The 17,051-nt window shown below is 42.2% G+C and overlaps 1 protein-coding gene across 1 annotated transcript; it reads left to right on the top strand.

The window, feature by feature from the left end:
- The first annotated feature begins 313 nt into the window (after positions 1–313).
- gnpat2 (glyceronephosphate O-acyltransferase 2) lies at positions 314–9,068 on the top strand. The gene is made up of 16 exons (XM_080047937.1): positions 314–433; positions 1,607–1,816; positions 2,345–2,521; positions 3,025–3,158; positions 3,932–4,055; positions 4,197–4,272; positions 4,380–4,531; positions 4,784–4,914; positions 5,800–6,041; positions 6,836–7,093; positions 7,181–7,260; positions 7,581–7,721; positions 8,323–8,422; positions 8,530–8,623; positions 8,747–8,808; positions 8,931–9,068. The coding sequence occupies exons 1-16, from the start codon at positions 422–424 to the stop codon at positions 8,981–8,983; spliced, it is 2,046 nt and encodes a 681-aa protein (XP_079904063.1). The 5' UTR covers positions 314–421; the 3' UTR covers positions 8,984–9,068.
- Positions 9,069–17,051: the final 7,983 nt, after the last annotated feature.

Genomic DNA, 17,051 nt, shown 5'->3' with positions numbered 1-17,051 from the left:
CTTAGGCTACCTTTTTTTTACTTTTTCACAATTAGTGAGCAAATAACCAAATCAATTGCAATACATGTGATTAAATAGACAAACTGCAATTAAATGGCATGCTAAATGCATGTAGCCTACTAAATTAATAATACACTTATTATTAACTTATTGTCAGAAAGAGAAGTAAGATAAATCAGCAAGGGGAGGGCAAGTGGGGTATCATGAGAGAGGAGCAAACTACGGCGCGTTTCAAATGTGCGGGAGGAGTTTCCTAAACCTAGCGACCCCATTGGTCTGGGCCTCCCCTGGGGATGCTGCACTGTAAAACTAGGCTACACACACTGTGTATCGAAGCACGCCTCCAAGTAGGCTACGGGAGACAAAGGTCGACGGAAAAGAACAACATTCTACATGCGAGGAGGAGGTATCCCTGTGAAGAATGACAAACACGGTAAGACCAGAGACCCTCCCTCCCCCTGTCAGTGCCACTCAAAATGTTTTTGATTTGGAATCGTACCCGACCCGCTCGGTCGCTCACGAGCGCTTTTAAAGTTAACACTGACTGACCATAAATAAGTAATAAGTGCAAAGTGCACTGTGGACGTGTTTGCTTTGGCTCAAGCTGAGGCTGTTGGTGAGCTGTATGCTAAGCCGAGCTGAACAATAACTGATGAAACTTTGACCTACTTAGAAACATATTCATTGGGCTATTATTAAAGTCTAATAAGTTGCCACCATAAACACAGAAAAAGGAACGCAGAGTCAGTGTGGTGCTGTTTCTGAGTCACCCACACCCTGTAGGAGGCTACATCAGCCATGTTTGTAGACTACATTTCTGCATTGTAGGCTATATTCTATTTTATTTCAAATATAGGCTAGGCTACTGGAACATTTATTTTCCAGATGACTGGCATGTTAGAATCACTGATGCAGAGACACATTTGCTCATCTGTGAACCCTCAAGGTTATCTCTTTGAGTGGGCTGCAGGCGCCTGCTCCTCAGATATCATGCTGAGGCAGAGCCTTTTGCATTGACATAGGGGGACGCTTTGACCTACATAGTTTTTTATTTTTTTCACTGTTGTCTCTTTGTTTTGCCTATACTGGATGTGTGTTGGTACCTGCATGGCGAGGGAGGGACCTTTCTTTTTAAAAGATGGGTTTGAAGTCTTACTCAAGTCTTACTCAAGTGTCTCTCTTTATACATGTGCTATACCAAGAACTTCTGTGATCACATTTTTTGACATTCACTAAAAGAAGACTCGCTTTATTAGGTATATTCTCCATAACTGAATAAACAAACTCTCCTCACAGAAAAATTGGATCCCTGGCACACTATTTGAAGTTAGAAAGCTTCCTGAAAAGTTACTGCATCACTGTTGTTATTTACAGCAGCAAGGCCCACTGTTTTGTTAACAACCATATTCTAGTCGTCTTTGGTTTGATTCCAGGGTTCCTCAAAATGATTTACTTAGATATTATTATTCAATAGTCAGAATTACATGTAGAGTGAATTTGTTTTGTAAGCTCACTGCAGGCTCTACACATGTAAACAAATCCCTTGACAATGCATATTGCACATTTAACTTCTAACTAAAGCCTTTTCCACCATCTCCTGCTCCAGTACAGGGATTGGGGCGGAGCGGGCCTGCGAGGAGACGACGAGGAGTTTGTGGATATGATGGAGGAATTAAGGCGCAGTGGTGATCTGGGCCATTCTCTCCGGACTTTCAGCCCCCGGCCTTACGAAGGAGAAAGAGCCACGTCCGTCTCCGCGGGCGACCTCAACAAAGCCGTTCTAGAGTCCCAGTACCTACGCTACATCGCCAAGGAGGTGATGAATGGGAGTGGGATGCGGTGTATTTCGTTTTGCCTCCAACCCAGAAACGGCCATTCTAAGCTGGTCAAGACAACTAGAGACTTAACGTCATTGGAAAAGCTATGTTGATCCAGTATTTATAGGATGGTGATTGCGAAAAAAGAATGATTCTGAAGGTTTGAAACAAAGAGATAGCTCCCTGTTTTGACATCTGGCTCATAGAGATCTCCAGTACTTTATATATGGATACAATTCGATATGAGATTTCAGGGAAAGCAGAGAAGTTTAAACAAATGTGGCAGCCTTTCCTTGACTATATAACAGTGCTGAAGGGACCTTCATGACACCTCAATTGCCTTTTATTTTCAGTTTGACATTTGAAATAGAAACTTGTACGGTGGAGTACGCCATGTTTGTTGTTTATTTTATTTTATCTTTTATTTTTGTCTTCCTTGTTTTCAGTGTTTGTTGTGCATACAAAATAAATCCATAAATAAAGTATTAAGAGCAATCACTCTCTTGCTCTTCTTTTCCCTTCTTCAGATCGCCAAGGAGACGGGGCAGTCGGTGGAGGAGGTGAGGGAGGATGCTCGTGGGCTAATGGAGGAGATGTCTCAGAACCTGCAGCTGGGTTTTATCAGGCTGATGGGCTACACACTCAGCAAGGTGTTGAAGAGACTCTACACCAGTGTCAATGTCAACATGGAGGGACTCAACACGGTCAGGACCATATATCACTCATCATCAGTACTTTACTCAGAACAACAGCACATTACTATATGTATACACCACTCCACCACAGTGTGCAGCTTCAAAGGAATTGTTAGACTATTATTTCATGTACACACACACCATAGATCCCTGGGTCTTGCAAGTTTAAAACACATTTTTAAAGGTGTAGTTTCCCTCCAAACTTAAAAAAAATCAGGCTACCAATGCATCTGCGCTCACTAATTAGCATTTAATACCTATTTGGATTCATCTGTACAAAAAATAGTAAAACGAAAAAAGAAAACAAAGAGTGTTATAGAGACAGGTTGTGGTTTTATGAGGTCTGATGCAATTAATAACAGCCTGCTTTTCACCTGCTGAGAAAAAAAACACTTAAGAAGTTTGCTTCTTAAAAAGCCTTGCTTCTTAAAACTTCTATACAAAGAGACTTTGAATTCTCTGTTTGGCTCCTGAGACTTCTTTCCTCTTTCTGTTCCCCCCCCCCCCTGCAGCTCCAGCGAGCAGTTCAGGGACATCCTGTGATCCTGATGCCCAATCACAGGAGTTACATGGACTTCTTGATTATCTCCTACATCCTGTTCACCTACGACATCCCCTTGCCTGTTATTGCTGCAGGAATTCGCAAGTATCTATTACGATCAAATCGACAGAATACTACAGATAAGATATAGATATACTGTTATTGTAGCAGTTGATATAAAACTTCTCTTGACTTTTTATTTTTTATTTTAAAGGTGAAGTAAGCGGTTTATTTATATTAATATAAGTGTTAAATCGCTCTTTATTCATACAGTAATCACTTACACGATGTGCGCGTCTCATAAAGCCAATCTCTTAGTCAGCTGCTCTGCATGTAATAAGCAATTGAACTTTATGTAGTATCCCGAAATGTTATCCAATCACAAGAGAGAACGCTACAAACCGACACCCGTCCGCACCCGTCTCACTCATGGTCTCACTGCCGGAGCACGCCAGAGCGACACATGGGTGAATGTTTATGCGCCTACAATGGCGGAGCAGGTAAAAATCCTTCCCAATGTCTGTTTTGATGGTTTTTATCATGTTTTATCACACTTATGGATCTGAGATGATGCTAGATAACTTGCTGCTCAAAGACCGCAGTGCATTAATGTGGTGACGTAGGGACGAGCGAGGGGACTGCTAACTGCAGTAACTGACAGGAAGTTAGCTAAAAGAACCATTCCGCTTACAGCTCCTTTAAATGCTTTTTATTTATAGCCTATATGTTTTTTTATGAAGATACACACATAAAATACACTGATAAAATCAATTGAACAACAAACATGGCGTACTCTCCTATACAGGTTTCTATTAGACTTGGTATTTCTTTGCCTGCAAATGTTACAACTTATCTTTCTTCTCCCACTGTGAAGCTCTTGCGGGGATGAAGATGGTCGGAGAGATACTGCGTCGCTCCGGGGCTTTCTTTATCCGACGCGCCATTGGCTCTGACAAACTGTACTGGGCGGTGTTGTCAGAATATGTCAAAACCATTGTCAGGGTAAAACACAATAATCTGCTGCACCAGCCACAGTACCAAGCTTACACTGTCACATTCCCATCTCAGAAACGGCCTTCCAGCTGCTGTATTTGACCGTCTGTGAAGAGTTCTCCCAACTTGTTTTATGCTTCTTTTCTGTAGACAGGGATTGCTCCGTTGGAGTTTTATGTGGAAGGCCTGAGGAGTCGCACGCTGAAGTCTCAGGTGCCAAAGTTAGGTAGGAGCCAGGTTTGCATATTGCTGTTGTGCGTCCCAGTTTAGTAAATGATCTCAGTGTACTACGTTATATTCAGGTTGTTATATTGTATCTACGTATATCTGCAGGTATGATGCACATGGTGCTGGAGCCCTTCTTTAAAGGTGAGGTGTATGACATCACGCTGGTCCCCATCAGTATCAGCTACGAGCGGGTGCTGGAGGAATCGCTGCTGGCACACGAGTTACTGGGCGTCCCCAAGCCCAAGGAAAGCACCACAGTACGTCCTGTGCACATCTCATGCACCTCTATACAACTCACTCTAGAACTTAACTGAGATGTAAATTGCTTTCTAATGAAGGTTAATTAAGTTTTCGGACGAACCTCACTATCTATAAGAAGGGGAAATTGTATTTGCAAACAATAGCCTTTTTGTTTCTAGCCTCGCCAACTCATTATTAAAGTTCGGAGAGGTTTATGTATGAATAAAGCTGATTATTTCCTGCTGGTGGTTTTGCTTTAAACTCTGCAGGCTCTGCTGAAGGCGACCAAGGTGCTCCAGGAGGATTACGGCAGCATGCACGTGAACTTCGGCCGTCCCCTGTCAGTCCGACAGCTGTGTCAGGGCAGGATAGACCGCTGCCGGTTCAACCTCATACCTAGGTAGAAAAAAGGGAAAAAAATCTATAATTATAGGACATGAAATAATTTCATTCTACATATGTGTCATTCAGGGCTATAGGCATTCACATTCCCCGACCCAATAGCCACCACAGGTTATTATTATTTATTTATCTGCTAAAGGTGGGGTCATTGTTTCTGGCATATGCATATGCTTCTTGTCAAAATCCCTTTTTTGTCAAAATCAGTGAATATCTCCTCATGATCCTGTACTTATTCTGTGTGCGCTGGAGAAAAAAATCCAGTAAAAAAAAACATAACCTAGGCTTTGTAAACGGGCATGTGGCTAGCTACAGTGAGCCCCATTGCTTACATACCCGTTTACGGAGCCTAAGCTATGTATCGGCACACACAGAACGGACAGGAAGCAGATCATGTTTACATATCCACTGATTTTGACAAAAAGTGATATTGACAACAAGCATTATCCAGAATTGCTGACTCCACCTTTAAGTTGTGTTTTCTGTAGCTCTTAGGGTTAATCAGTAGTTGTAGTAATCTGTAGTTCTGGCGAAGCATATTTTTTCACTATCATTCCATTTATTGCCTCTCAAATGTGGCCTTAAAATATAGTTGTACGTTTTACAATTGTACAATGTAAATTCCTCTATTTTGTTATAAACCCTCCAACTTTCCAGACACATTGCATCCTCAGTAGCAGCTACAGCACTGTACTCATCTATTCTCTAATCTGATAAAGGCAACATCGCCTTTATGGCTGACTGTGTCCCCCCTCCAGTCCCCCTGATCACCCCTCACCCTCTCTCTCTCTCTCTCTCTCTCTCTCTCTCTCTCTCTCTCTCTCTCTCTCTCTCTCTCTCTCTCTCTCTCTCTCTCTCTCTCTATCCCTTTTCCATCTATTGACAGAGATCTTCCTCAGGAGCCCAGCGCGGAGGCTCAGGCCTGTGTGAGCTGGCTGGCTCATCTGATGGTTCGGATCCAAGAGGATGGCTCTCTGATTAGCCCTTGGTCTCTGATGGCTTGCCTGCTGCTTCAGGCCCCTGCCACGGTCCTAACAGAGGAGGGCCTGCCCTGGCAACAGCTCACCAACAAGACCCTATGGCTCCGCAAACTGGCACTGGACTTTGGCGCTCGTCTCAACTGGCCTGGTGGGTGACAAGATGGAGGGATTTTATAAATTTGCTGGAAATGTTATTATATATATTTTTTAGTTTAAAGCTGTACTACATAACTATGTAACAATGCCATGCCTAAATAACTAGCGTGTTTTTGTTTCTATTTGTGACTAGTAATGCATTTTCAGATTTCAAGTCACTTTGTGCCCGCGTGATTCTGGTGCGAATGACAGTAGAGACTCAAAATAGTTTTTAGAGAAGAAGTCTAGTCTAGTCACAGTGAAATGGTTATTGTGAATAAAATGTTATTAAATGAAATAAAATAACTAATATATTTTAAACCTTACATAGTACGTTTTTAGAGTAAAGCTGTAGCACATAATTGGGAGAAGTGCTCTCTCCGTCCTTTCCATTAATTACATTTTTTTATATATTTTTTACATCCCTTAAATGACCACTAGGTGGCGTTTGAATCTTGCAATACAGCCAAACAGTAAGCGAGTGGATTCACTCCAGTTAAAACCAGCAGTGTCTCACTTTGGAACACTCAAGGCTCTTCCGACCCCGCTCGCTGTGAGGTAGATCAGACAGATTAGACCGATGTGAGTTGGCACAGGCATTCAGATTCACTTAGGATAAGTTACTTACAGTTCATTAATCCACCGAAGATCTCCTAAGAGAACCCCAACCGACCTGTCTCACTTTACAGGTCTGGTGTTTCTTGCACACATATGTTCCAATCTATTCCCAGGCTGATCCAACCCTCTTGAACTCCCAAAATATCCTCCTTGCACAGTGATAATGTGGAGACTGTTTTTCCCCCGCAGGACAAGTCCCTGACTGTGACGTGATGTCGTCCACCGTGGCCCTCCATAGATCCATGGTTCACCTTAAGGCGGAGCGTCTTTACCTTGTGCTGGACCAAGAGCCTGCAAGGAAAAGTCCAGTCAGCCCAGAGGAGGGTGCGCTCAGGGTGGCGGCGCCAGTGCTGATGCTGGCCTCCTATCGGAATCAGTGCGTGCACGTTTTTGCGCGCCCTGCCATGCTCGCGACAGCCATTCAAGTCGCAAAGACCACACAAAGAGGTGAGGGGTTCAAACTTTGCAAGATTTTTTTGGTATGTGATTGTATGTTGCTCTGGCTTCATTGTGATCTGCTGTTTCTGTTCACAGACGAGCTTTTCACCGTCTTCCGCTTCCTTCAGGACGTCTTCTCCCACGAATTCATCTTCATCACAGAAGAGTCGTCCCAGGTAACAAGCACCATCTTTTAGGGCTGGCCGTCTTGCCAGCATCTCCAGACAAAGATCACAAAAGGGGCATTGCTGTTCGGTTTTATTATGCAAGAAATCTTCGTGATGAAGTGCATCTGACAAATTGGGCATGTCCAGGCCCTAATGTTTAAAGTCAAATTATAAGGAAGATGAGTGTGCATTTGCAAGTATGTAGGCAACATCAGCAGTCATTTTGTAGCCTTAAAAAATGGTAAAAAGGAAATTGAGTTTCAAAAAAGTATTTTTGGACTGATCATGTGCTCATGTGTCTGTTGATATGTGTTTGTTCCATTAATCAGGACTTCGAGGAGGCGTGTTTACTCCTGAAGAAGTGTGGAGCAGTCCACGTCAGTCAACAGGAAGTGACCGTGTCAGAGGCGGGGCTTGAGGTGTTGTCCTTCCTGCGGGCACTTCTACAACCCTTCATAGACTCTTATCAGGTCCTTTTGACTTTTTACCTCCACTGATTGTGAGAAGTGCACGGTTCGTTTCAACAAATGCTGTTGTTATCTTGTGGTTCAGTCAGCACCTAGAGGCCAGATTTCTCCTTCTAAAGTTCAAATGAACATTTCCTGTCAGTAATCACATCACACATTTGAAAACACTTTTTTTTTTACTTACTTATTATTAAGCTGATTTCAGTATTTCGTAGACAAAGTATAATTCAATTTCAGTACTTAAAGTCAAAAAACTAATTGATAAACAAATAGGTGCTTCAGTTTTTTTCCTGGTCTAAAAGAATGAATGGGTTAGGATTCAATCTCATCCCTGCAGAGGGCGACTGGAGTCACCTTTTCTATGGTGGCTAGATTTAACTGATAAAGATATAGAATAGGCACTAATAAGCTTCTGCTTAGGCCTAAGCCTTTTCGGTCACTATCTGTGGTTGAATGAGTGTACAATGATCTGTTTTTAAATGATTGTTTTTAATGAATAAACTACTAATACTACTTTCTAAGGCTCTAACTGTAATAACTATTTTGTATTCTGAACAGGCGATTTTACATTCTTCTATTTGACCAAGTGTGTTTTTATGTCTAGGTGATGTTCAGGTACCTCTGTGAAAATGGAGAGCACGTGTTCCAAGAGCAACGGGTCCTGCCCGCTGTGCGAAACTTTGCTACAAAGCTCATCCTCTCAGGTGAAAGCGTGAATTACACCCCGGCCTCTAGAATCACATCCACTTTATCATTCTATCATTCTATCATTCCTCCCCAGCCCTCGTTTTATGCTCATGTGTTTTCACAGGTGAGCTTCACACCTATGAGGCCCTCTCATCCGACACGCAAAAGAACGTTTTGTTGGCTCTGCGGCGGCTGGACGCTGTGACAAAGTCGAGGCCGTGAGTAACAAGATTAACCCCACCGGCAAATCTGTTTGCTTTTAAGCTCATTGTTGTTGGTATATTTGCGACACCTCAATTACAACTCGTTAAAGATTGTTCTACCCGTTTCCTCATCGCCAGGTCTGGGCAGAACGAATACAGAGTGAACAAAGAAGCCGTCAGAAGAATTGGAGACATGCTCTGTAAGTTGCGATATTTTGATAAAACTGTTTTAGTTTTTTCTGATAACATTTCTGGTGACATTTAGCATGCAGCCTTTAAAATAGTCTCACAATAGTCTTTTGCTTTTCATCTCTCCCTGTAGCGGGGAAAATCCCTCCCCAGATGCTCCACACTTTACCTGACGCAAGACTTTAGTCTCCATTGGAACAGATCCAGCTCCGGTATCAGCCTAAAGTCCTTTTATCCCTTTCTGACCCATGCTTCCTTTCCCTGTCCTCTTCTTTCTTCTGTGCCTTTTGAAGAATTAAGCCTTTTGAAGAATTATTAGTTGATAATGGAAGAGAGACGGTGTGTGTGTGTGTCTGAATGAATGATGCAGCACCAGGACAGTATTTCAATGGGTATTGTTTTAATATATTATTGTCTGATATTACTTGATTGACATGGCTGGCATGTCCAACTGAGTTAGTGAGAAATAGAACACTTTAAAATAAACTTTAATTGCTGGTCCAGTAAGTGCAATTAGATAACAAACTCTGAATTATGACACATGATTGTATTTTATGTACATAAAATAGACCAAAATACTGTAACATTGTTAAAAACCATAACCCATCAAAGATGTGAGGCTTCAGTCGTTTGAGACATTTATTTTTTAACATCTTTACATCTCAATAAATGTAAAACAAATGTAAGAAAATGCAACAGATTCTTTATTTAATTGTTTCCCCCATTTGAATATCATTTCATCCTGGATTCTGTTGATACAATTCCCTCACCAGCAGTGAGTGACAACCAGGAGACAAAGTTCAACCTCCTGTCATCTCTGCAAACCTATCAACATGCTGCCTGCACCTGTAATGCCTCAGCAGTTAGAAGAAGGCCTCTTATGTGCCAATTAGCCAGTATATACTTTAACATGGACAAAGACTATCTATACACAGGTGGTACGTCAACTTTGATGCGCAAAGCGCTGACAGGGTCTTGACAAAACACCGAGATGTATTCCACCACTTTAGAATTTAGCTTTTTTTCACTCTCTTTGGCTCTGTGTCGCTCTTTGTCCCATCGATCCTTCTCTCCGTTCATTTGGGTGAAGAGGTTGACCTGGATGGTGCGCAGTGTGGCTGCCAGGACGTAAAAGCCTCCCTGGATCATGTGGCAGAAGGCGGTGCCCACACTGAGCGCTGCGCCGAACAGGTTGGGCACCGTCTCGCACACCACACACATGCCCTCAATGAAGTGCAGTGTGCCTTTCCTTGCCAGGGGCTGGCCGTGGTGGCTGTAGCCCTGTGGAGAGGGGCTCTGCTGGGCATGGTTGACCAGGTATCTCACGCAGTCGGCGAAGTGGGTAGCTGCTCGGCGCAGCGGGAGCAAGGCCAGGTACAGGTGGCAAGCAGCTTTGGTCAGGGCATGGAAGAGCAGCCGAAGCTCAAGCACGGCATTGCCTGGAGATAAGGAGGTTAACAGGGTTAGTTGGAGCCTAATTTAACCCTGTGGCTAATGTCAGCATCCATTACATACAGCGTCTGCCACTGGATTAAAGTATGTTCTCCAGCCGTGCAGGGCAGCAGTTATCACCAGAGCACGCAAAGCGGGGAGCATGGCGCCTCATTACGTCGGCCCTCAGCCTGGGACCCATAATCTAACAAAATGACCGGTATCACAGATACTTGAGGCTAAGGAGAGGCATAAGGACTTTTGGATTCATTTCGAAATGTCAAAAAAGGAAACCTTTAAAATGTTTGAATTGTCTAATTACAACAGCCACACTTTTTGAAAACCTAAAAATTAGAGGTGTACTATGCAGTTTCAGGGGAGGGGGATTTGTTTACATTGGTAGAGCCAGCAGTATGTTTGCAAAACATACTCTACATGTAATTCTTAGTTTTGAATAATGATATCATCATAAATAAATAAATAAATTATTTGAGGCACCTGGAACCAAAGACCAGGTAGCTTTCTCACTTCAAATAGTGTTCCAGGAATCCAATTTTACTGTGAGGAAGGTTTTTTTTATGAGAATATAGCTTGGACTGTTCAATTATCTGACATAGTTACACAGTGCACCTTTAAATAAGACCTTCTTAAATTAATATTTACAAGATAATTTTTACCCAGCATAATAAACAATATTCCTATACTTTACACTTTCTGCAGAGAGATAATCTAATTTCTTATGCTGTGAATCTGTGACAGACCGATGCTACAAATATCCTGAGTAACCTCCATAGCTGTATCTCTCTTACCATCTATGAAGCAGAATATCCATAGCAGGGCAATACTCGCTGCCAGTGAAGTCCACCAATCCATGTGGTCTCCCCCCTGTCCTGGACTCTGCGGCAGCGAAAAAGAAAGGAAGCTGTGGAAATCCCTAAGTTCTGCTGTGGCCAAGCCCTGCCCTGTCTGCAAGCAGTTAATACCCACACATTAAGTAGCCGCATTCTCCACAGGTGTCCGCACAACACCTTGAAAGTGCACCTCGGGTGTCAACCTATGGAGTCAACAAGCGCATTAAGACAAGACTGTCACACACTGACGAGAGAAGAAGCCTCGAGGACAAAACAAAGTAGACACTGCATCGCTTTAGTAAAGGAACAAAACGGCTGCAAGGTCAAGTTTTTAACAGTTTATTTAAAAACAAATTAAGGGTAGGCCTACTACAGATAGGCCCAGGCCTAATAAAATGTAAGTAGGCTAAATGTTTCCCCCTTGCGTAGGCCTACTATGGCAATTATTTAATCGTTTATCTTTATCACTCCCGATATTTCAATATAATTGACTGGATAACTTTTTCAAATAACACGTGCCCTGCCTTAGAATTGATTGTTGCTACAGGGTGCATATAGGCCTGTTTATAGCCTACTATCAAGGTTGGATAAAGTAAATCTGTGACCACGTTTGTCTAGACACACTTGGTGCCAGACATAGTGACCTTAATTGCCTGAAATATAGGCTATGTTATGTAAAAAACAACATAGGCCTACAAGTCAAGAAAATCAATACGGGCGTTATTGCTACACTAAGGATATTGGTAAATTATAGGGGTGAGTTGCCCTAATGTGGGACACTGCCTAATGTGGGACACCTAAGGTCTAGAGCAGGGCTATTCAATAGGCCGCGAAGGAATATTTACTGGCCCCCGCCTTGACTACCGACCGACCCCCCCCCCCCCCCCCCCCCCCCCCCAACATTTTTTATTTTTTTTAGTGGTGCACAATTAATGTACTGTACTGTCTGTGCATTGGCATCTTTGAGCAAAATTCAGCCAAAGTTTTGAAACATGACCGTGGACAGTGACCCCTTGACAAACATATTTTGGGGGGGGAAACACTGTAAGGTGTTGCACTTAGAGTAGCCTACATTTATTTCTATGTTTTTTGATTAGCTGTTGCACTCTTAGTAAACCTAGTCCTACCTGTATTTTGATAAGCTGTTGCACTTAGAGTACATTTATTTCTATGTATTTTGATAAGCTGTTGAAGAGTTAACCTATTGTGTTTTCCTGAACTGATAAGATTGTTAAACACTTAAACAACAGGCAGCCTATGTTAATCAAATAGGGATTTGTTTTGATAAGCTGGTGAACTCTATTTGATAAAATAAAGACAATATATGCACTCCTATGTCGTTGTAGTGTTTTACAGTATATGTAGCTATTGATGTGATGCTCATCAATTTTAGGCATTTTTTTCTGGCCCCTCATTTTGGATCATTTCCACCAACCGGCCCACATTCAAAACTAATTGAATAGCCCTGGTCTAGAGCATTTATCTCTTATTTCTGAAACATGTAAATGTTTCAGAAATGTTCCAAGCAGGGGTTCCGATTGAAATCACATGAATTCACAATTTTGATTATAAAGATAAGGGAGGGGAAACAGTCAAAAAGGAAGTAAACCATGTAAAGTCCAGACAAAGGACAGTGACATAGGTTTGAGAGGAACTCAATGCTAAGGCTATACATTTTTCGTTAACAAAACCATGTTGCCATTTGTTATCAGATTATGTTTATGATACAATTATGCATCAAAGTATGCAATAATATTGGGAAAATGTTTTAAGTTGTTTTCTTCTTCAATCAATCTTTAGTTGTCCCACATTCGGAAAGGTGTTTCCAAAAGTGGGACAGCATGATTTTCCTAATCTGGGACAGTCATTTATAGTGGAGGAATACACATGTAGGAAAATCAAATGTGCGATATTAATTTTATTCAAGGTTTACAGGTCCAATACTCTTATAAAGAAAGCAACCCTGAAGCAAATAGAAATTAACTCAATCCTGTGCCTAGGAAATAGTCATTTTCTCATGTCCTATGTTAACTCAATGTAATGTATTACAGGTCAGGCTATAATGGCAAAACGCAGAGTTGGGATATGAAGCCAGGGCAAGAAAATTATTGTTCAAATTGAAACCATCAAACCTCAGTAATGTACCTAAGACCATGAGTGTTAATGAGCAGATAAATTTGACTTGAATTAGTTAAGGGGATATTGTTTTTTTTCTGCACAATACAGACTGTCCCAGATTAGAGCGACACACTGTCCCAGATTAGAGCAAACCCATTTTCTTGAGCAATTTTGCACATGGACCACTAATATACGTGCCATTACTTCTCTGAGTAGCCTATGATATCTGAATTATTTCTTCTCTTTTGATTAGCCAACATCTTGGGGATTTCAGAATGGTATCATGTATGGGTCAAATGTATTGGCTTCATTTGTTAATATTGTACATAATTTGAAATTGCAAAAAGTGTCCAACATTAGGGCAACTCACCCTAACTTTTAGGACATAGGCTAGAGGAAACATTTCTGAATTTGATAATATGTCACACTCTAGTTTCATTACCGGCTTGATACACATTGATACCATGATTGATACAGACAACAAAGCGTAGGCCTATCTGAGGTCCTCGTCTCGCGCTCATCCCGCGCGCTTCCCGAGAACGTCTCTGCTAGCTTGTCCGCTGGTGTCATGGCAACGAGAAAACCTTCAGACGGCAGGACACCTGGAGGAGGCCTCTCCCTCTCTCCCCCCTTTTTTATTTTATCTCCCCCGAGCTCCAGCATCTGGTGCAGCCGGTCCGAGGGGAGAGCATGCACTTTTAGTAAAATGTCACGACGTGCGTTTATGTGACGAACTTCTGACCCTAAACCCGAGGGAGTTTTGCTGAATTTGGCTAGTGTTTTATTTCCTTTTTCAGCTTTTTCCTACGAAGAAACGTCCTCGAGTCAACACAGGTAAGAAACCACAACATTGCTATGGCAACACGGGGCTGTCACATTCTACATTATTTAGATTCGATTCAACTAATTTGCATGCAATATGAGTGATATAAAATGTGTTTATAGGCTAACCACATTCAGGTGTTTTGGCCCCAGTGGCTACTAGCCTAAGCAAGTCCCTGACGGCTAAAAACTATTTTTCTCCCCTCATGATTCAGGGATGAAGAAAAACATATCCAGTGGTGTGATAACCTTCCACATCCCTCTTCCTGACAGCCTGAAATCAGGGGTAAACAAACAAACAAATAAACAAACACAATCATTATTAAACTGGGATGACAACTTGGAACAAAAATATTCATACAAAACAACAGACTGTATAAGAACTGCCTTAAAAAAGAAGCATATTTCTCCTTTATACCCACATACTTTTTCAGTATACCTACAGTACATCACAAAGATGCATTTACTGCAGCTGGATGCTGCCAAACTAATCATTAACTTTAAGCCATTAAAGAACAATAGGTGCTGCCGTTTAGTCTTTTACTGTATGTGCACACTCACTTACTCCATTGCCTTTCCCTCTTCACAGCGACGGTGAAACTCTGTACTCATGCCAACTAATAATTTATCACCGGCCTGTTAATGTCAGGGAGAGTCCTAGTAACCTGTGATAGGCCCCAGACGGCTTGGCAGACTTGACAATGTTCACCCTGAAACGCATGGCTGCTCCTCTTCTTCGGTCTTCTGCCTGTACAGTGTCATATCTAAGCGCACACCGCTGGAATCTCAGTGTCTTTGGAAAGATGAATGGAAAGGTTTCAGGTTCTTGACAGACGGATATACGGTAGCTGCAATAGTCCTCTCCTAATCCAGGGCAGGGCAATAGAAAGAAAGAAATGCCTGGTGCGGTGCAGGATCGGATGACAAGATGCAGATGAGCAAACATGGCCGAGCATCAAAATCTATTAAACGCACGTTTAAGATGTTGGTGTTATTTCAGACAAACGCAAGAAAAAACACAGCAAGGAAGGAAGCTGTCGTCTTTGTGCTAGTGCTGAAGTCACCCAAAAAAACATAGCATATTAAGTGCACTGACATACTGTACATGTACCGCCATGTGAGACACAGTTCAGGTTTCCAGGCGGCGACATGATCTGTCACTGCCTGTTGTGTTGGCCCCTGTTGCCTTCTGTTCACCTACATGTTTGTGTCTGCTCTGTCTGTGGACTCCAGCTGGGATTTCCAAAGAGGTTAGAGAGGTCACAGCCAATATGAAGCTCTGCAATTTATTTTTCAATTTAGGTTGCAATTTACTGTGACATGTAACCAACCAGACATGGTGGCTCTGGCGAATTTGCAGTATGATTTAAAATAAAAATAAAAAGAGCGAGAGAGCTTTGAAATATATTTATAAAAATGACCAAATAGCTACAGCATGTGTTCATTTCTGACTGGTAATAGAGACGGAGCACAGAATTGAACCTGCTGGTGTTTCAGGATTGTGTGGCGGATGTGAAGGAGGCCGCAGAGAGCCAAAGGAGCCCGTCTCAGCAGCCCAGTGTGAAGATGACGAGTGTGAGAGCGAGGAAGAGGGACGAGGCCTTACAGCCTGGGGCCAGACGCAGCTGGCTCTCTCACCCCTCCCTCAGACGACTGCAGGTATGGCACTTTCTCCCACCAAAGCAAGCTGCATATAGAAGACTGTACGTTTTTTGAAACAGCTATGTTTTGCTATTTAGGCAAAGATGGAAGCCGAAAACCAACAGGCGAAAGAAATGCTCCAACCTTTACTGGATACAGAAAACGGTTTTGTGAAGGTAAGATCATTTCGGGCACTGTGTCGTTTGTTGTTTCTTTTTCTAGAGGATGACAGCACAATTGTTGTGTTTGTTTGCACTTACATTATCTAAAAAATAAAAAAGGCTTATAATCCCAAGGTAACATATTGACCTCTGTGTCTGTTTCTCCTTTGTTTGGTTGCAATGCGTCTTCATGGAGAGGTTGGAGAGCTTTCTGAGCCAACGTGATGTGAACGAGTTGAGGAAGAGGGAGCTGCTGCACAAGCGCTGGACTGAGCGTGTGTGGTTTCCCTTCCAGAACAAACTAGAACATGTGTCCAGCTGTGGCGCCGCGGACACCAAGAGACGCCAGGGCTTATACAGTCACTTCCTCCATCACTGCAACAACAAGGTCATACTAAGCCCAGCATTTAGTCTGCTTATGCCTGCAGCATTGCAATTTGTCACACAAGAATGTTTCTTTTGTGCTTTGGTTATTACTACACAATGGAATAAACACAAGAGATGTGTAATTATTTAACTTACTCTAACTGCTGTGATGTCTTAATCTTCAGGGATGTGTTTTTCTAGATACCTACGATCTGAAGGAATACAATCCTTTTCTTCTCAACGTCAAAAAGCCACACCATTGCAAGGTGATCTAAAAAAAATGTAGACTTAAATATTTCACCTGATTCATTATCAAGAAAACACTTGGGGACATATTGAAGACTTCCAAATGTGTCTGTAAGTAACAGAATGGCTTTGCTCTATCCCTAGCTCAGTACAGCTGACTTAAAGGACCCATTGGGCCTTCAGGTACATGAAAGACTGAAGGGTAAGAGAACAGCCTGTACTTTTGAAGCAGGTAGCGTAGAGTATTTTTCCCATTATTAACTAAAAGGAAATGTAAGTTCTTGTCAATGTGAATGCTTTGCCTTTTAATTTCAGGTTATTCATGTGGAAATGACCGAATTACATGTGAAGTTCAACATGGGTTTTAAAATTCAACTATAATCTAAATTTCCCTCCTGTTTTAGGACGTAAATACAAGCTACCTCAGAGGTATCGTCTTCTAAGTGACTCTTTGGCCTCTTGGGCCAACACACCGCTACAGGTCCCATTTCATTGTCCAGACTCTGCATCAAGAAAACCCCTAGTTGAAGATGACACTGACAGAAGGAAGGACAGCAGGTACAAATATTAGTATGATAATTCAAGTTTTTTTGTTGTTTTTTTTCTCTCTATTTTCTC

The sequence above is a fragment of the Ammodytes marinus genome (genome assembly GCF_949987685.1).
Source record: "Ammodytes marinus genome assembly, chromosome: 19".
Classification (NCBI taxonomy): Eukaryota; Metazoa; Chordata; class Actinopteri; order Uranoscopiformes; family Ammodytidae; genus Ammodytes; species Ammodytes marinus.
The sequence above is the reverse complement of the archived record's forward strand: the minus strand, read 5'-3'. Positions and strand labels throughout refer to the sequence as shown.